Source organism: Girardinichthys multiradiatus, chromosome 4 (assembly GCF_021462225.1).
Source record: "Girardinichthys multiradiatus isolate DD_20200921_A chromosome 4, DD_fGirMul_XY1, whole genome shotgun sequence".
Classification (NCBI taxonomy): Eukaryota; Metazoa; Chordata; class Actinopteri; order Cyprinodontiformes; family Goodeidae; genus Girardinichthys; species Girardinichthys multiradiatus.
In genome coordinates, this window is record NC_061797.1 from 37,263,760 (window position 1) to 37,284,923 (window position 21,164).

The window sequence follows — 21,164 nt, forward strand, 5'->3', positions numbered from 1 at the left end:
GACGTTGGACGTATAGAGTAAAAAACCAACAAAAATTGAATTTATAGAAGCAGACACTTAGCTTCTCTGCTTTGTCAGATTTAGACATATTTGTCTGTATGAAGTTGCCATTCAGATTGCTTTAAGTTTTTTATTAGTTGGTCCGTCATTTTGTGCTCCACTTGTGTGCTTTGGAAACATAAAATCTTCCATTAAACATTCTTTTATATTTTGAATCAAGATATTATTTCCAGCGTCAGTTCTCGCCATATGTAACAAGAAAGAATAAATTTTTTTGAAAATGTATCCCCCTAAATCATTTTTTTTTTTTTAAGAAAAAATTTACTGTTGCACCCCACACCCCACACCCCCCAATGCCAAGTATATGACCTGGAAACTTTGGGTTAGAATGATCCAAGTGTGGGAAGATCAAAACTTTGCTGCAACAATGAGTCTGCCCATCCTGTGTTTTGTAAAAGGAGTTTTTTGTTCATCTTGTATACGCAGAATGCTTGATTTATTGTACATGACGAAATATTTTCACCTCATGGAAAACAATAAAACGTGAAAGTTTGAAGGGATTTCAACACAGTTAAATAAAAAAATTTGTTGAAAATAATTTTGTTTTAAATAAAACAAATAAAAAAAAACTAAATTGCAATGGTGGTGAATAAAAATTTGTTTTTAATGGGAGGCAGTTGCACAAAAAATGCCTGATTTCTCCATTGTGTTTGAAAGGCTTATAATAAAAATGAACAAATAAAATGTCACCAAAATGCACAACCTGGCCTAATTTTATGGCTAAAATAACATTAGATAAAAACTGTCCAGAGACCTAGAGGCATTAACAATTATCTTGACCTTGGAAATATGTTAAAAATATTCAGCGCCTTCCAATCAAGCAAATATTTTCCATTGAAAGGCAGTGAGATCATACTTTCTGATCCGTTTTTATAGCTGACATCTAATACAACTTTAACAAGTGACAACAAGACCTACACAGAATACAGAGATTTGTGTGATTAAAATGTCAAGACTCGCAGCTTTTAACACCTTATAAACCTCCAGATTTCATCACGCTGGCACTTATTAAACCGTTCAAACGTTTGTTTTTTGTGTTACCACCTGAAATGCTTCCAGCTAAACTGTAAACAGTGTTTCCTAATTCATCCTTATTCATCATGACATGTTGGGGAGGTGTGGTTTACAGAGTTGAATCAGGGTCCTGGTTTTAAAATAGAATAAACCAAAGAATATTCACAAGCCAAACAGACTGAGTTCTGTTTATTGGGAAGAGTGAGGAGCTTGTGGACTGTTTGTTACAGGGTTTACTCTAAGCCTCCGTGGTCACAAGACGAACCTGGGAGCAGCAGAGGGCTTCTTTCGTTTGAATCCAGTGCCGGTATTCAGCTGGCTAAATATGAATGGTGTGGCTAGACCCCGAGCATTCTTTCTGATTTACTGTATCAGTTGGGAATAAAGGGGCTGCTTGCAGGTTTGGTTTAACCAGGGTTAGCGTCACTGCTTTTCAGATTCACCAAACAGGTTACGGTTGAGCTTCTAGAAAAGCTTTCCAGTAAATTTCTTCTTGCGTTGGCTCTCATGTGAAAAAGTATTTTTTATGAATATGTTTGCCTCCTTAGGCAGGCTGTCCCAAGCACGATGGAAATGAGAAGTAAACAGCCTTGCTGTAGCCTAGTGGCAGTGGACGAGGCAGCAGCTTGGGTGTATTGCGTCTTATTTCTTGTTTTATGGAGCTTCAAGTAGATTGCCACTGATTGTCTGGGTGCTGCAGCCATCTCCGGAAAGGTTATCAAAAGTAAATATGTGATCTGGATGCTCATTGAAGCTGCAGAGATAGGCTTGTGTACTCAGCTGTTTAAAATCTGTCAGCACAGAAGCAGAGGGAGGGGGTGTTAATAAGCTGCTACGCCTGTCATTGGTGTTTTCCCTCAGCTGGTGCAAGCATGTATATTTTGATCAGAATATCCTCCTTTGGGTTGCCACGAGCATAATTAGCTGCAGTTCCCTGTGAAAGACGAGGGAACTGCATCGAGGTAAAGCATCGAGGCTAGAGTGATGTAACTCCACCAGGCAGTGTGCCTTTTTGCAGGCCTGCATGTTGGACTCTATAAACAGGGGTGCAGCTAGCTGAGGGTAGCTGACAGTGAGCACAGAGAAGTAGATTACTGATAGACAAAATCACCATACCAGCTCTTTTGCCAAGAAATTACTATGTAATAATAAAACAATATTTTTCTTCAAAACCTCTCAAAGTGCTATCAGCATGACTTCATCTGGGAACAGAGGTGTTCACAAGTTGTGTTTCCCCAGGGCATTACAAGCCTTTAATGACTGAGAAAACATTTTCTTATCAAATGCATGCCATCTTGTCAGCCTGTAGCACTACATTGCTGTAGGTTAGGAATTCGAATCCTGTACAGTGAGTCCTAATTTAACAGTTATCTCTTAGGCATTTATCAAGAATATATTTTAAGCTTTTAACTAGAACTATGTTACATATCAAATTGCAATCTTCATCATGATATCAGTGTGTGCAATATCTCAATCCCAAAGGACTGCTTGGATTAGGTGTGTGGTAGGATATTATATTTCAAGTGTCAGGCATTCACGCTCTGCTTGCCACATGGACTGGGTTTATGCTTTTACTGTCACTTCTGCTTCAAGTAATACTTTTGAGCATTTTTGACATAATAGTACTTTAAGGGTATACAAATAAATATTAGTAAAAAGCTTTTTAACTTGAAACTTAAAGCTCCTAATGATAGGTGTGGCATCAGGATACATTATTCCTTTCCTGGAAATCAACCAGGATTCCTTCTTTGTTCCACATTCATACAGTGTAGCTTTATAGACCAGCATTTAAGTGGTAGTGGGACAACCTGTTAGCTGCTTGGTGTGAGCTTTCCATGACTCTGTGCCCTCCAGCTTTTGTGGTGTAAAGCCTCTTTGCAGTGATGTGCAATAATGGCTTCCACGCTGCTGTGGGTACTGCTGGGGATTCAGGCTGAGTATTGTTTTGAGCCCATCTTCCAGGACGGAGTAAGAGCTGGAAAAGTAAACACTCCATCTATCATCAACAATCATTACTGTCTTCTCACCAAACTTTTCCATTCGCCGGCTTGAATAATTCAGGACAAAGCATTTTTTGGTAGTTGGTTCACAGTAAGTCTGTGTGGACTCAAAGTAAACAATTGTTTTTTTTCCTTCATCAAACCCTAAAAGCACTTGTATACATTTATTTCCAATTTATGCACATCAAAGATCAAACTAGTACCCTTAGTTGTGTAGTCTTCGGTCCAAAGCCAAGTCCTTTCACTCCTGCGGAAGGGACATTTTTTAATGAATTTAATCAGTGAGTATGAACTGAACGATTAGTTGAGGTAGAGATTTCTAGTGGGTGACTGCAACATTTGAACAATAAATACTGTGTGTATTCAACATTTTTGATCTAGACTGAAATAGTTGAACAATTTTTAGATAGGAAGCACTAGCTGGCAAGAATTCCAATAGATCTGATGATTTTTTATTTTGTATTGCATTTTTAAGTTACTGCAACAGCCACATGGTGAATATTTGGAAAATTTGGCAATGTCCTTTTGGTTTCCCAGTCAGAAATTTAGGAATTGAGTTACAACCAATTTACCATTTACAACTGTTTACCATTACAACCAGTTACCTTTTAAGAGGGCTCCTGTGTATAATTTTGATGTCAGTAAATCTAACTCTTCTGTGAAGGCCTCAGAGGATTGTTCTAGAACTTTATTAAACAAACAACATCATGAAGACCAAGGACACAGGTAAGGGATAAAGTTGTGGAGAAGTTTAAAGGAGGGTTAGTATATAAAAACAAATCTCAAACTTTGAACGTCAGCTGGAGCGCTGCCAAATTATCTGAAAATGAAGAGTATGGCACAACTGCCAACCTTCAAACATGGGGTTTTTCACCTAAACCGACAGGCCAGGCAAAGAAAACGTTATTATATCAAGATTGCTTAGTTGTTGGAAGCAAACAACAAGAAAACATCTCTTCTGTTTTTTGTAAAGTAATCTTGAGGACACAGCAAACATGTGGAACAAGGTCCCCTTGTCAGATGAGACCAAAACAAAATCTTTTGGTCAACATACAAAATCCGTCATGCATCAGAGAACAACTACCCTGAACATACCGTCTCCACTTCGACACATGGTGGTGATAGTATTATGCTGTGGGGATAGCCTTTCAGCATAGTTAATGGGAAGATTGTTATAAAATATTCCCATTAACTCTGTGGAAATGTTTGGTCAGACCTTTTCATTATTTTGGCATTATTGCTTCCTGCATTGTAGACATATAATCAAGGCATCAAAACTATGACGCAAAAGTATATAGAATTATATAGCAAACAGAAAATTGTGAAAAAAGTAAATATCTTTTATATTTTAGATTCTTCAAAATAGCCCCCCCCCCTTTTTTTTTTTTTTTTTTTTTTTTGCTTTGATTGCATTTTTGAACACTCTTGGCATTATCTCGATGTGCTTCATGAGGAAGTCACCTGAAATGGTTTTACAAACATCTTAAAGGAGTTCCCAGAGGTAGAAATAAAAATAAAGACAAACCATTGGATGAGAAGGTGTGTCCAAACTTTTCACTGGTAATGTATATGTATATACTGATATAAGATACTAGGTATAAAATACTGGGTAATCCTGAAAGGAAAACACGTTAGAGGCTGTAAAAAACATGAGACTGGGACAGAGGTTCAGCTACCAGCAGGAGAACAGCCCTAAACATACAGCCAAAGCTACAATAGAATCATTTAAATCAGAGCACAGTACTGTTTAGAATGCCCTAGACCTAAATCTAATTGACAGCATGTGGGTAGACTCAAAAATTCTTGTTCACAGACACTCTCTTCAATTAGACTGATGTTAAGCAACTGTGCAAAGAAAAATGGGCAAAGAATGCTGTAAAAACTCTAAATTAGTTGGAACGAAAAAGAAAACTAATGCCATTATGTTCAAATTGTACTGTACATATATTTAGGCTTCTAAACTTTAAAGGATTTTCATTGTAAGTATTAAAGATACCAATTTGTTGTCCTGAATATTTGGTTGTTAGCATGTCTTGACTTTACGGACCAGTTATTGTGTATATAGACTCTTTTCTAGAACAAAACCCAGGAGTATAACTCTAAAGTTAACTCTAATTTAGCATGTTTTAATGTTCAGACAACATGTACATGTTAAATAAATGGTGTCTTTTGATAGGAGAAAGGTTTGCAGTCCTTGGTAAGATGTTATGAAAGCATGCTGAGAAACTAAACAGTGAGGGGTTATGAAGCTTATGCTTGAGTAACAACAGCCGGGAAGTCAAAACTTTATTGAGTTGTTAAACTCAGCATGAATCAAACCTGATGCAAGTGTTTACTTTGTGAGGTCACTTTAAAAAAATCTGAACAGGAGAACAAACATCTGCCAACAACGGCACAGCTCAAGTATACTGTCAATATTTAAAAAACGTTTTGTAAGCGTCACAGTTGGAGTGTGTTTGTGTTTTTTATTTTCATCAGCAAAGAGTGGACCAATAAAAGATGAAATAATCTGTTTTCTAAGAGCAGGGTTTGCTACAATTGTAAAGAATCTTCCTATAAAGACATTGGGAGGAGGAAACAAAAATGAAAAAGGCAAAATGATAGAGCAGTTATTTTTCAGTAACACTTCAGTAAAAAACAAATTTTCCAAGTACTACCATCTTGAAAATCTTTTTAAAAATGGTATAAAGCTAGACAGGACTTGGACTTTTCTGTTTTTTGGGCTGTTTGGGCACAAATAGTGGAAATTTCCAAATCACAGGTTGGGAAGATTACCAGAATGGTTCCTAGAAGTTGGAATCTTGAGGGGGAAAGTCAAATGGTTTTTCATCAACCCATACCTCAACATCCAATATGGCTGCCTTACATATAAAACTTTGTCATGGCTGTAGTTAAAATGTATTTTTCACTTCTGACAGTTTGTATCTCATTCAGTCTTTCCAAGACAGGCTAAGATGCAGAGAAATCCAATATTATTAGCTTGTGTTGCTAATAGTAGTTAGCCTGGCCACTCAACATATCGGTTAGCAAATCCAACTTGTCTTCCAACTTGGAACGACACACAGTTGAATTGGGTTTGGTGTCATTCACATAATTTTGACTTCAGAGGTAAATGGAGTTGTTTCTGACTCGCTGTCACCATTTTCATCACAGTTAATTTGTTGGTGTTTACCTTGCAAATAATTCACACTAAGATTTTTTTTGAGTATCACTAAAGGCTGCCCAGGTACCACCAGTGGGCACGTGTACTACAGCTTGAGAACTTTGGTCTTGCTTACTTATTCAATTTGTATGCATTGATGGCCGCTCACCAGCCCTTTGTTTCTCCCTCTTGCAGTTTGCTCTCACAGCTTCGACATTGGCAATGACATTAGTGAATTCAGACAACTGGAGAATTGCACAGTGGTTGAGGGCTACTTGAAGATCCTCCTCATCGGTGACAAAAACAACAACAACATCAACCAGGAGGTCTTCCGCACCCTCAGCTTCCCTAAGCTCACAATGATTACCGACTACCTGCTACTGTTCAGGGTTTCAGGCCTTGACAGCCTGAGCACACTCTTTCCTAACCTCTCCGTCATCCGTGGCCGCAACCTCTTCTATAACTACGCCCTGGTGATCTTTGAGATGACCAGCCTGAAGGACATCGGCCTATATAACCTGAGGAACATAACCCGGGGGGCCATCCGTATCGAGAAGAACCCAGAGCTCTGCTACCTGGACTCCATAGACTGGTCCCTCATAATGGACGCAGAGTTCAACAATTACATTGCTGGGAACAAGCAGTCCAAAGAGTGCAGTGACGTTTGTCCAGGCATCATGGAAAACAGTCCCATGTGCAAAAAGACCATGTTCAACAACAATTACAACTACCGCTGCTGGAATTCCAATCATTGCCAAAAAGGTAAGCCGACTCTGTCACAATATCTCATGTGGGATTTGAACTGGAGTGTGCTGACAGTCCAGCCTCTGACCCAATTCATGTGGATGCCAAATGTTTTGCTTAATAGACAGATCTGCAGCCACGGCCTGCTGTATGTCACTTTAATGTCTGTGTTGTGGGTGAGAGAAAGGCAAAAAAAGTTGAGGAATGTAGGGTCTGTAATTTCTCTCAAATGTTTACCCAAGTTAAGGTCACAAAAAGAAGAAGCTTAAAGAAACGTATTGGCTCAGACGATTTTTGACTCTCTACATGTCTGTTGATTCAGTTTAAGAGTGTGACTATCAAATATCAGCAGCTGTTGAACACACTAAAATGTTTTTAAAGAGTATTAATGATAGCTGACTAGTCAAGGTTGTTGTACTTTGGGTAAATAAATCCCACCCCTTAATATAGTGTTGAAAGAACGTAATTAATCTGCCCGTTCACAATAACTTTAAAAGCTGCCATTTGCTTTTGTGTTTATGTCTGTAGTTTCAGACAACTTGTTTTGCTGGTGCCTTTAAGACGATGTGTTTTGGCTGCCTCTCTGTGTGTGTGTGGGTGTGTGTGTGTGTGTGTGTGCGTGTGCGTGTGTCAGGCTAAAATGTTTCCCTGGTGACTGGCGCCTTGCTGCAGACTCGGCACGTTAATGTTTTCTGGCTTGTGACATGGAGCTGTCGCAGGACTGGCCTGGAGTTGGCACCTATGTATGTATGTATGTATGAATGTATGCATATATGTATGTATGTGCAGAATTACAATTCTTCATCAAATACACTTGCAACGCGGACAATTGCTAGAAAAGAAATAAAGTGGAATATATTTGATGTGTTGGATCAAATATATTCTGTTAGTTATTTCACTTCTTCTTTTCTCATCGGGTCTAATGTGAGCAGAGATCTCATTTAACAACAGTTGATGACACACTGTTGTTTAATTTCATCTATCTCACTATGTCTCTGTCAAAATGTGCAAAGGCTACCTGTTCATCATTGCCTCAGTTTTTTTAGTATATACTAGTGATGATTATGGGTCAAATACTTAACTATTATGAATTATTTTGATCGTTCACTGCTTAATGTGGGCAAAGCATCAGTTCTCGGCACCAGTACATGTTTGACCTGTCCAAATCTGCACACCAGAATTTCACTCTGTTTACGCCACATCATATACACTAAACATAGACCTCATAAGGTACATCTTGCCAGTAGGGGGTTGGATATTTTTTTTTTGCCTTTTTAGAAGTACGTTTATTCTTAGGGGTATAGGATCAACAAGGTGTCAGGAACATTGCTCAGAGTTTTGGGTCCATCTTGACATACAGTACAGACGAAAATTTTGGACACACCTTCTCATTCACAGAGTTTTCTTTATTTTCATGATTTTGAATATTGTAGCTTCACACCGAAGGGATCAAAACTATGAATTAACACATGTGGAATTATATACTGAACAAAAAAGTATGAAACAACTGAAAATATGTCTTATATTCTAAGTTCTTCAAAGTAGCAACCTTTTGCTTTGATTACTGCTCTGCACACTCTTGGCATTCTGTTGATGAGCTTCAAGAGGTAGTCAGCTGAAATGGTTTTCACTTCACAGGTGTGCCCTGTCAGGTTTAATAAGTGGGATTTCAAGCCTTACAAATGGGGTTGGGATCATCAGTTGTGTTGTGCAGGAGGTGGATACAGTACACAGCTGATAGTCCTACTGAATAGACTGTTAGAATTTGTATTATGGCAAGAAAAAAGCAGCTAAGTAAAGAAAAACGAGTGGCCATCATTACTTTAAGAAATGAAGGTCAGTCAGTCTGAACAATTAGGAAAACTGTGTCCCCAAGTGCGGTCGCAAAAACCATCAAGCGCTACAAACAAGATGGCTCACATGAGGACCGCCCCAGGAAAGGAAGACCAAGAGTCACCTCTGCTGCGGATGATAAGTTCATCCGAGTCACCAGCCTCAGAAATCACAGGTTAACAGCAGCTCAGATTAGAGAACAGGTCAATGCCACACAGAGTTCTAGTAGCGGACACATCTGTAGAACAACTGTTAAGAAGAGACTGTGTGAATCAGGCCTTCATGGTAAAATAGCTGCTAGGAAACCACTGCTGAGGACAGGCAACAAGCAGAAGAGACTTGTTTGGGCTAAAGAACACAAGGAATGGACATTAGACCAGTGGAAATATGTGCTTCGGTCTGATGAGTCCAAGTTTGAGATCTTTGGTTCCAACCACCGTGTCTTTGTGCGGCGCAGAAGAGGTGAATGGATGGACTCTACATGCCTGGTTACCACCGTGAAGCATGGAGGAGGAGGTGTGATGGTGTGGGGGTGCTTTGTTGGTGACACTATTGGGGATTTATTCAAAATTGAAGGCATACTGAACCAGCATGGCTACCACAGCATCTTGCAGCAGCATGCTATTCCATCCGGTTTGCGTTTAGTTGGACCATCATTTATTTTTCAACAGGACAATGACCCCAAACACACCTCCAGGCTGTGTAAGGGCTATTTGACCAAGAAGGAGAGTGATGGGGTGCTGCGCCAGATGATCTGGCCTCCACAGTCACCAAACCTTAACCCAATCGAGATGGTTTGGGGTGAGCTGGACTGCAGAGTGAAGGCAAAAGGGCCAACAAGTGCTAAGCATCTCTGGGAACTCCTTCAAGACTGTTGGAAAACCATTTCAGGTGACTACCTCTTGAAGCTCATCAACAGAATGCCAAGAGTGTGCAGAGCAGTAATCAAAGCAAAAGGTGGCTACTTTGAAGAACCTAGAATATAAGACATATTTTCAGTTGTTTCACACTTTTTTGTTCAGTATATAATTCCACAAGTGTTAATTCATAGTTTTGATGCCTTCAGTGTGAATATTCATGAAAATAAAGAAGGTGTGTCCAAACTTTTGGTCTGTACTGTATATTTAATGTAGAGAACCTGCCGTCAGTTACTAGCCTCGTGTATCTTCCACATTGTAGTTTTCAAACAGTTAACTTTACAAGAGTAATGACTTGTGCTCTTTTAGTTTCCAGAGTGACCATCTTCGTGACTGCTTTCGACTACAAGAAATATTTCCAAACAGCCCAATTTGTCTTTTTTGTAAACAAGGAAAAAACCCTTCAAACCTTCAAGTGTTGCAGCTTTTAAATATTTACCCTGCTGAATAGGGTGGGGCATCGAGTCTCGAGAATTGATTGGAACCAGGACTAATATTCTAATTCTCCCGCAATCTCCCAAAATCATTCTAGTTTCGATACCCAGTCCACCAACTGGAAGAAGAAGCCGCCGAACATCAATAAGGAAGTATCCATGGGAAATGTGTGTGCAACCATGGACAGTGTGTGGCGGCGATCCAAAGTGTGGCTTAACTTTATCGAAAGAAATGACCAGCTGGCTCACGCAACACTTGCAATAAGATTATTTCATGGACAGGAAGGTGCATGACCAACATGATTATGCTGTGCTCCATTTGTATTCGGAAGTTGGAATTTCCGACTTCCGTGCTTAATGGAACGCAACATCAAACACTTCTAGATTCATAGTGTAACAGTAATGCTGCATTCCTTTACCCTTGAAATTTGGAACTAGGATGTCAGAGTTAACGTCATGTCCACAGTCGTACCGTTCCAGTTTTCCGGCTAGTTTTCAGTCATATTGCTAGCAATTACAACAGCAGTCTTACAACAATAATGACAATAACACTGTTCTACACTGTATTTAGTGCATATAAACAGCGTTGAAACATCTCATCTTATAAACACTGAATAGTAGTACGTGTACGACTGACTAAATGTTGCATAAATAATACAGAACTAATTAAAACAGTCACACTAAAAACTTTTTACTTCTACTTTACTACTTGCGAGTATTAAAGTAGTAAACTATCTTGAATATGGAAGTCTGGTATGGCCGTGTTGCCCCGACTTTCCGGTGTGTAATTCCGACTTCTGAGGACGTTCCAGTTAAAATTTCCTACTCAGAGGAAATTCCGACTTGCGAGTACAAATGGAACGTAGCACAAGTGCCCCGTCTTTGATGCACTGCCCAAGCCTTCCTCCACCGCCCTGCCGCTTAAAAGAATCGGATTAGAAATGAGATATTGAAAACGTAATTGTTTAACTCCTAACAATGCCCGACCGTACTGCTGAATAATTCCCTGATAAATAATAGCTGCCCAATTTTCACTTTTATTAATGTTTTTTGTTAAACCCCTGCCAGTATAGGTGATTTCATTGCCCAAGTGTCTGTCCAACAATGCTGGAACACTGTTGAAGTATATAATGACAGCTCAGCTATGTCACCTTAGTTATTCAGGGTGTAGTCTAAATGCCACTAGAGAAAAATAACTTTAAAAGCTACAAACTTGTTTGAATCAAATAGCTCCATGGACATTTTGAGTGTTAACAAAGGATACCGCTCTTTCATCGGCTTTTCTAGTGCTTTTTAGTACAGACAGACCTCTGATCCAGTATTTTCTGAGCAATCTGTTGCCAGGAACATTAACATTGTGTCTGGGTGAAATGTTTTTTGAAACCGCAGATATGCCAAGGCTTGGGCATCACAATGATTGCTCCACATTTGCCCTAAAGTGTCTGGGTTACATGTATTTTTCAGAACCTGGCCTGACAGATGAGACGTTTTGGCGTGTTTTGTCTTTGTCATCAAAAGTCTGGCATATTTTGTTTTGTCCTATTTAAGCATATTTGAAACAGAGATAGTTGGGGTATGACCACGTGATGATGCTAGAGCAGATCAACAGATGACAGACAATATCCGCACAATTGCTTTCCCTGCAGAAACTACATTGTTTGGCAGTTTGTTAGGCAGGATTTAGAGAAGTCTGGTGTAGTAAAGTCGGCCTTCATTAAATAAAACTCCACTACATACTAGGGGTGCACCAATTGCAGTTTTCTGGCCGATTACCGATCTTTAAAAAGCCTGACCTGGCGATTCCGGCCGATACAAATGTTTTTTTATTTTATAACTGACACTGCCGTGAAACGATATACTTGTTTTAAATGCACAAGGCAGTGCTCTCAAATATAAATGAAACATTTTAAAAAGAAGCAAAACTTGCACAATAGGTTAGACAAGTAGATAAGATAAGTGGATAAGATCCGCTTCACATGAATCGGCTGATCACCAGCCTCCGAAAATTAAGGAAATCGGGGCCAATGCATCGGTTGGCGGATCAGTCGGTACACCCCTACTACATACAGATTAGATGTTGTCTGCATGAATACTATTCACCTGCGCTTTTACAAAATATATCCTGAGGACACATCAAAGACTGATTTTCCCAATTAACAAATCCTTAGGATGCTCTTTTTGTGCTTCACAGTATTCTCCAATGCAGCTTTAATCACATTAACAGTCAGTTTAACAGACATAGTGTAGCAAGTAGAGCTCCTGCTCGCGCTGTCTCCCCTCCTTTAACCAATTGCTTTTCCTTTTGTAATGTTTTTTCTCTTTTAAAATTTGTCCACAAAATATGTCATTGCTTCATCCTTGTCGGCCATATGCATTTACTCTGCCAACCAGTGACTGAGGTTGAAAGTGCTTTAGAGTACACACAGAACTTTATAGGAAAACATCTGTTGTATTTGTTAAAACTTTTATTGTAACTGTTTAAATTCATAAACATGATTTTAACTAGATATATTAAAATTGACCATTATAGTTGACATTATCCATTAAGTCAACTAGTTGCAGCAGCTGGAAGCCCTACTGTTTGTAGATAAACACAAGTATAACAAGTTGCTGTTAGCTAGTTAGTTAATCAGACTTTTTGCTTGAGTGACCAACCTGCGGTCAGCTGCTTAGCAGCCATGCTGCTGGTGCATTTGTAATTAAATATTTCCAAACTACAGAATTAGTTTTTGTTGATGGCAAGGTAAAAAGGGAGGAGCATTCATCCACCAACTGATGGTGCGTGTTCAGCAAAAAGTGGGGAATGGGCAGTGCTATATTACTGTGCTCCATTGAGGTGGGGAAAATCTCTGGTTATTCCAGCACTTTCTCTGGCTTCATGTCGAAAGACTTTAAACGTAGGACCAGCATGATGGGAAATATTTAAAGTTTCCAATATTTTGAAACCTCTGCATACCTTTTTATGCCGGTACCTGGCACGCTAATATTGACTATTATTATTATAGTTTACAAGAAACAGAAAACACATCCTCCACAGTGGACCATGTTATCATCACCGTCACCATCATTCATCTTCTTTGATAACTGCCTATATCAAGCTTCAGTAATCTTATTTGGGATCTTTTGTCTTTTCCTTGCTTACTTTCTTTATGCTGCACTGACAAATAAGTCAACCGTTCAGTGGCACTTCATGTCCACATTAAGTCTTTCATTGGATCAAAAATGGGGGAAGGGAAAATTGCTAAGTCTGTTGCCAGTCTTTTTTTATGAAGGGCAGGCTGTCAGCTTAAACTTGTTCATAAAAGCAAGAGAGGAAAAACAAAAAAAAGTTCAAAGCCAGTTTCCATCTGTGGGAAAGTTTTCTAGCTGTGCTGGTGGGGGTTCCATTGTCCTTGTGTTTACTTACCTCATTTGTTTTTTGGGGATTCTGGTTTTGTCTCATTCATAACTCATACGCTTCTTCTAAAGAGGAGCTGTGTCTGTGCATGCTGGAAAGCAAACATGTTGTTTCACTTTACCTTTCACCCTCAGAGCAAACCTGCACACATGCTCACACATTGAGCAGCATGGGGGGATGTTTTTTTTCCGGCACTTTGTATGGTCTGAGGAGATGAAAGCACATAATTAAAGTACCAAGTAGGTCTGGGATTTACTGGAAGGAATTTTTGCCATCTGTTAACCCCTGCTTGAAGGGATTACCATTAACCAAGAGAGTTTTTTTTAAGGGTTGTTTCTCACCCCTGCTACACTTTAGCCCACTATACCCAATATGTCCCTGTTTGTTTAATGATATATTTAGTTGTTGGGTAGATGTCCTGATAACACAATGAACTTCATCCATCAAACGTTAGTAAAATAAAGTCTGTGTTCACAGCTTATACTGTGTTCATGTTCATTTAAAACAACCCATATATCAAGTAATTTATATGCTTTTAGGATTTGAATGTTTGACTTTACCGACTTGTAGTGGTGGAAAGCACAAAAAAATTAAAAACAATTTCACACCAACTGAGAAATGGGCAGAGTCCAAATTCCGGATTGTAAAAGTGGAGGAAAAAGGACTGAGAAAATTATTCAATATATCTGAATATTGCATCAAATAAAAAGTAGCATTGACATATGTCAAAATGTGCATATCATTAAAAACAATATAATTGCGAAGTAATTCTGTTAAAAAAAGTGAAACCCATATGTTATATAGATTCATTACTGGGATTGTCAAAATTTCAAGATAACTGATACAATAAAATAATTTACAGATACTAATTTGCGTCAAGATTGATTTAATCTCCCCAAGCAGAAACACAACTTCACATAGCACCGCTGTACACAGAACTCATCCCCTCCCTTCCCCTCTATTGTAAAGGCTCACCAAAACAATCATGACAAAGAATGAAAACAATGAGTTTCTGCTGGAAGTTTTAAAACCTGCTAACATGGCAGGTATTTACAGGTCCTTCTCAAAATATTAGCATATTGTGATAAAGTTAATTATTTTCCATAATGTAATGATGAAAATTTAACATTCATATATTTTAGATTCATTGCACACTAACTGAAATATTTCAGGTCTTTTATTGTCTTAATACGGATGATTTTGGCATACAGCTCATGAAAACCCAAAATTCCTATCTCACAAAATTAGCATATTTCATCCGACCAAAAAAAGAAAAGTGTTTTTAATACAAAAAACGTCAACCTTCAAATAATCATGTACAGTTATGCACTCAATACTTGGTCGGGAATCCTTTTGCAGAAATGACTGCTTCAATGCGGCGTGGCATGGAGGCAATCAGCCTGTGGCACTGCTGAGGTCTTATGGAGGCCCGGGATGCTTCGATAGCGGCTTTTAGCTCATCCAGAGTGTTGGGTCTTGAGTCTCTCAACGTTCTCTTCACAATATCCCACAGATTCTCTATGGGGTTCAGGTCAGGAGAGTTGGCAGGCCAATTGAGCACAGTGATACCATGGTCAGTAAACCATTTACCAGTGGTTGTGGCACTGTGAGCAGGTGCCAGGTCGTGCTGAAAAATGAAATCTTCATCTCCATAAAGCTTTTCAGCAGATGGAAGCATGAAGTGCTCCAAAATCTCCTGATAGCTAGCTGCATTGACCCTGCCCTTGATAAAACACAGTGGACCAACACCAGCAGCTGACACGGCACCCCAGACCATCACTGACTGTGGGTACTTGACACTGGACTTCTGGCATTTTGGCATTTCCTTCTCCCCAGTCTTCCTCCAGACTCTGGCACCTTGATTTCCGAATGACATGCAGAATTTGCTTTCATCCGAAAAAAGTACTTTGGACCACTGAGCAACAGTCCAGTGCTGCTTCTCTGTAGCCCAGGCCAGGCGCTTCTGCCGCTGTTTCTGGTTCAAAAGTGGCTTGACCTGGGGAATGCGGCACCTGTAGCCCATTTCCTGCACACGCCTGTGCACGGTGGCTCTGGATGTTTCTACTCCAGACTCAGTCCACTGCTTCCGCAGGTCCCCCAAGGTCTGGAATCGGCCCTTCTCCACAATCTTCCTCAGGGTCCGGTCACCTCTTCTCGTTGTGCAGCGTTTTCTGCCACACTTTTTCCTTCCCACAGACTTCCCACTGAGGTGCCTTGATACAGCACTCTGGGAACAGCCTATTCGTTCAAAAATGTCTTTCTGTGTCTTACCCTCTTGCTTGAGGGTGTCAATAGTGGCCTTCTGGACAGCAGTCAGGTCGGCAGTCTTACCCCTGATTGGGGTTTTGAGTGATGAACCAGGCTGGGTGTTTTAAAGGCCTCAGGAATCCTTTGCAGGTGTTTTGAGTTAACTCGTTGATTCAGATGATTAGGTTCATAACTCGTTTAGAGACCCTTTTAATGATATGCTAATTTTGTGAGATAGGAATTTTGGGTTTTCATGAGCTGTATGCCAAAATCATCCGTATTAAGACAATAAAAGACCTGAAATATTTCAGTTAGTGTGCAATGAATCTAAAATATATGAATGTTAAATTTTCATCATTACATTATGGAAAATAATTAACTTTATCACAACATGCTAATATTTTGAGAAGGACCTGTATGTAGAAGAGCCTATGCAACTGTCTTTAGCAGGCTGGTCAAAAGTGTTGTTTGAGGAGTTTTGCCTGTAAGGCAGCCGAACAGGAAAAACTAAAAGATGCTGATAAGGTCTGATGCTAGATGCTAGCACCATAACCCTGGTGAAGCATCTTGTTTAAAGACTGAATTTTAAAAAGGTCAAGAGAGCTTCCGTAACTGCAAAAGCGAATGAGTAAACATGCCGGACGGAATAAGGTAATGCTATTTGAATAAATATTAGCAATTTACTGATAGCGTCATTACAGTGTTAAATTGGTCTGAAGTCCCCAATTGGGATGAGTTTTTCCAGTGTACAGTTGGGGATGAGTCTGCACCGTGCCACGACTCCGTTTATGAAAACCTCTACAAAGTGCAAAATGATGAAGTGGCAAAACAAACAGCACCTTCCAGTTGTAAAAGAGTTAATAATACTATTTAAAGTTAACAAATGGTGGACTGAGGCCAACAGAGTAGAAACTAGTTGGAACCAGTAACAACCTACCTGCGGATTCTGGTTGATCACCAAAGCAAATCTGAAGCAAAATCACCAGAAACACAGAAATTAAACAGGGCTACTGCAACAGAACAAGGGCCCAACGTGCAAAGATTTGCCTGGATGTAAACTAAAATCTTCTGTACATTGTATTTCAGAAAACTGTACTCACAAAAAATCCCAGATGTATAAAACTGAGACTTCACATTGACCTAACAATAATTATAATTTGATAATACAATAATCATTCTCTCTCTACTCTTTCTGCACTGCCACATGGATTTAAGATCTATTATAGCAGCAAGTTCCCACGTCTGTTAACAAAAACAAATGTTCCCTCAGTACAAATGGAAGTTAACAGATTAACAAGCTATGGAGGACTTAAGGTGAATGTAATTGCCTAAAGTGATGTTCTTAGAGTCATCGGATATAATTTATATAAACGGCATGGTTTTGTACTTTACACTGGAAAAACACTAAAACCTTCCATTGTGAAATGAAAGTGTCTGAGAAATTAAGCTCTGGTAGAAATCGTTGTAAAAGCCAGCATTTGTGGTAGTCACAACTCAACTAGTTTGTTTGTTATGGCACTACTACCAATATACTAAATGGCATGCTAACATACAGGGGTTGGACAATGAAACTGAAACACCTGGTTTTAGATGACAATAATTTATTAGTATGGTGTAGGGCCTCCTTTTGTGGCCAATACAGCGTCAATTCGTCTTGGGAATGACATATACAAGTCCTGCATAGTGGTCAGAGGGATTTTAAGCCATTCTTCTTGCAGGATAGTGGCCAGGTCACTACGTGATACTGGTGGAAGAAAACGTTTCCTGACTCGCTCCTCCAAAACACCCCAAAGTGGCTCAACAATATTTAGATCTGGTGACTGTGCAGGCCATGGGAGATGTTCAACTTCACTTTCATGTTCATCAAAACCAATCTTTCACCAGTCTTGCTGTGTGTATTGGTGCATTGTTATCCTGATACACGGCACCGCCTTCAGGATACAATGTATGAACCATTGGATGCACATAGTCCTCAAGAATGGTTTGGTAGTCCTTGGCAGTGATGCGTCCATCTAGCACAAGTATTGGTCCAAGGGAATGCCATGATATGGCAGCCCAAACCATCACTGATCCACCCCCATGCTTCACTCTGGGCATGCAACAGTCTGGGTGGTACACTTCTTTGGGGCTTCTCCACACCGTAACTCTCTCGGATGTGAGGAAAACAGTAAAGGTGGACTCATCAGAGAACAATACATGTTTCACATTGTCCACAGCCCAAGATTTGCGCTCCTTGCACCATTAAAACCAACGTTTGGCATTGGCATGAGTGACCAAAGGTTTGGCTATAGCAGCCCGGCCGTGTATATTGACCCTGTGGAGCTCCCGACGGACAGTTCTGGTGGAAACAGGAGAGTTGAGGTGCACATTTAATTCTGCCATGATTTGGGCAGCCATGGTTTTATGTTTTTTGGATACAATCCGGGTTAGCACCCGAACATCTCTTTCAGACAGCTTCCTCTTGCGTCCACAGTTAATCCTGTTGGATGTGGTTCGTCCTTCTTGGTGGTATGCTGACATTACCCTGGATACCGTGGCTCTTGATACATCACAAAGACTTGCTGTCTTGGTCACAGATGCGCCAGCAAGGCGTGCACCAACAATTTGTCCTCTTTTGAACTCTGGTATGTCACCCATAATGTTGTGTGCATTTCAATATTTTGAGCAAAACTGTGCTCTTACCCTGCTAATTGAACCTTCACACTCTGCTCTTACTGGTGCAATATGCAATCAATGAAGACTGGCTACCAGGCTGGTCCAATTTAGCCATGAAACCTCCCACACTAAAATGACAGGTGTTTCAGTTTCATTGTCCAACCCCTGTAGATCAGGGAATATAAACGCCACAGCAGAAATGCTCGGAGTTCACAAGACCATCTGACTTGTGTGACCCAGTAATTAAAGTTTCACGGAATCCCAGTGATGTCCGTCTAATGTCCTTTTAATGTCTGCAGTGATGCAATAAGAGGTTACATATTGCAATACCTCAGACAATTCATATACAAAAGAAGAATTTCAAATATTTCCAAATATGTGTTGTAGCATTAATCTAGCCAGCTAAGCAGCATTGCACAGCAACAACCAGGGGAGGGGTTTTGTTGCACTGATCTGCTCCATAGAGCATAATTACGCAATAAAAAGCTTAAACTGCTACCTCACTTTATTTGGCATACTGTTAAAAGGATAAAGGTGTTGTGGAAAAATGTTACAGTTTTGAAACCATAACTTTTTTTTAAACATTCGAAAACCTTGATACTGGTAAATGGTTTATTCATAACTAATATTTTTTCCTTGTAGTCAGCAACAGCAGATGTGTAGAGTTAAAACAAATAAATAGTAACATGGTAGACAGTAACCCTCCCGAACATGATTATGCACAGCTTCTCATAGACCCCTGACCCATAACTCTGTCAGTCTGTCAGGACTGGGAAATTATAGGTGCTGCTTTGTGTACCAGGCCCATCCATGACTGCTTTTAGTGAACAGACACACCCATCCCTGGAATTCCTGGAAGAAAACATTACGGGTTAGGCTGTGCTGAAGAGCCGACTGTAATTATGTGGCCTTTAATTGTCCTCCGTTAACACCGTCATATGGGGATGAGCTGTGACCAAAGATTCAGATCAATTTTTGGTTTGTGGATCTGAAGCCGTGCCGTTGGCACATTTTGTTATGAAGGCTTTTTTCCCACTATGTTGCCTCAGTGACTTGAGTAGTTCTATGGCAGACAAGTTAAATATGGCTTATAAGCTTTAGTGTTATTTAAACAAGTCCCATGTGTGGTGGTGGTGTTTGGTTAGTGTACTTCACTAGAGAAATGCTCATTATATCAAGCGATTCCAGGTTCCTTTAAAGGGTTCATGTCATGCTTTTAAATCCTTCCTTTTCATATTTAAGTCATTCAGTGGTGGTCTATATAAATTGGAACTACAATGCTTTGGTCTGAATTGCTTGTTATTGTAGCTTAGCAGGGTCCTCTTTTACTCTGAGGTGCGTCTGAGAGCAACTCGTTTTGGTGCGGTCTCTTTAAATGCTACTGAGGCACTTCACACCCCGCTCCCCTTCAGGTCAAAGAGTGTTCCACTCTACCTCGTTTCGCCATTTTTGGAGATTGATAGCAGCACTGTGACGAGGTTCTCATGCTGAGGGAAGGTGTAATGAATTGTGTGCGTTAATACCCCCAACAGCCCAACATTTGGAGTTATCTCCTTGCAGTGTCGGCATACTTGATCTTGGACTACAAAATCAAAGCAAGAAATAAAAAGGCCGGATAGGCCGAAGTTGTCCGCCTGTACAGTTAAAATCATTCAATAAAACTTATAAATAAAACTTATACATGTTTATGGGCATATGTTCACATAGGCTCTCAGTAATTGACGACAAGGCAATCTTGTGCTTGATTAGAAGACAGTTGAACCTCTTTTCTTCCTCCCTAAAGGTATTTCAGTTATGTGTACACATTTTTAAAAAACAATTTACTGCGGTGATGTTTTGTTTCTATCAAACAATTGTTGCTCTGACAATGAATGAAATGAAAATATCCTGACATCCCTCCTAACGTTTTTCTGACGTGATTTCACTGCATTGCATCTTTGATCATACCATCAAAGGACTGGCTTTGCTCACCTTAACTATCATGTCAGGATTAGCTTAAGTGGCTCAGTTTTAATGTGTGGGCTTTGCTTTTATCATTTTCCAGGTTGCAAAATGTAATAGAAAAATTTTTGAGGTGCTTCAGACTTTATACTTCTTCAGTTATCTATTGCACTAAAGTCCAATAATGCTTTGTAAATTCAGTATACTTAATGCCGCTTTAAAATCTTTTATTTGATAAAGCACACCTTGATTTAAAAAGTGGACCGTTTTACTACCTTTTTGGTCTGTAGACAGCTTTAAATTCTGGTTGAACAGAACCTGTGGTTATTAAATTTGTTCTAAAGTGACTAAATGTTTTTTTGTAGAAACAGAATAGAGGTACTGAAGTTGACAAAGTTTTAAAGAGTCTTTAATACGCGTACAACACTCCATTCCTTATTTACGTTCCAGACGTTTTGAAATAGAGCTGATCTAAATTAATCCAGATGTTACTAAAGCAGCAAAGTTGCCTTATACAACGCTTTCATCAATTGTGGAATCTAAAAATATCAGATTACTATTCAGGTAGGTCCAAGATTAATTATTTGTACCTAAATGCCCAGAATGTTGTAAAATTGCAGAAAGATATCTAGAACTACAAGTCTGGAAACAAATGTTATTTTAGATTGAAAAAAAATTTCTGAACTGTGTCATCAGAAGATGCTTGCTTTAAAGCACCAAACATTCAGCCCATAAATTCTGGTTTAGCCTACATGTTTTTGGGCTGCCATTAAGATACTC

The 21,164-nt window shown here is 39.5% G+C and overlaps 1 protein-coding gene across 1 annotated transcript in view; it reads left to right on the plus strand.

Moving 5' to 3' along the window:
* Nucleotides 1-21,164, plus strand: part of LOC124866795 (insulin-like growth factor 1 receptor) — a 66,017-nt gene that overhangs the window by 3,364 nt on the left and 41,489 nt on the right. Inside the window, exon 2 of the mRNA XM_047362741.1 lies at nucleotides 6,412-6,978. Within this exon, the coding sequence (XP_047218697.1) occupies nucleotides 6,412-6,978 (567 nt within the window). The remainder of the gene's footprint in view (nucleotides 1-6,411; nucleotides 6,979-21,164) is intronic.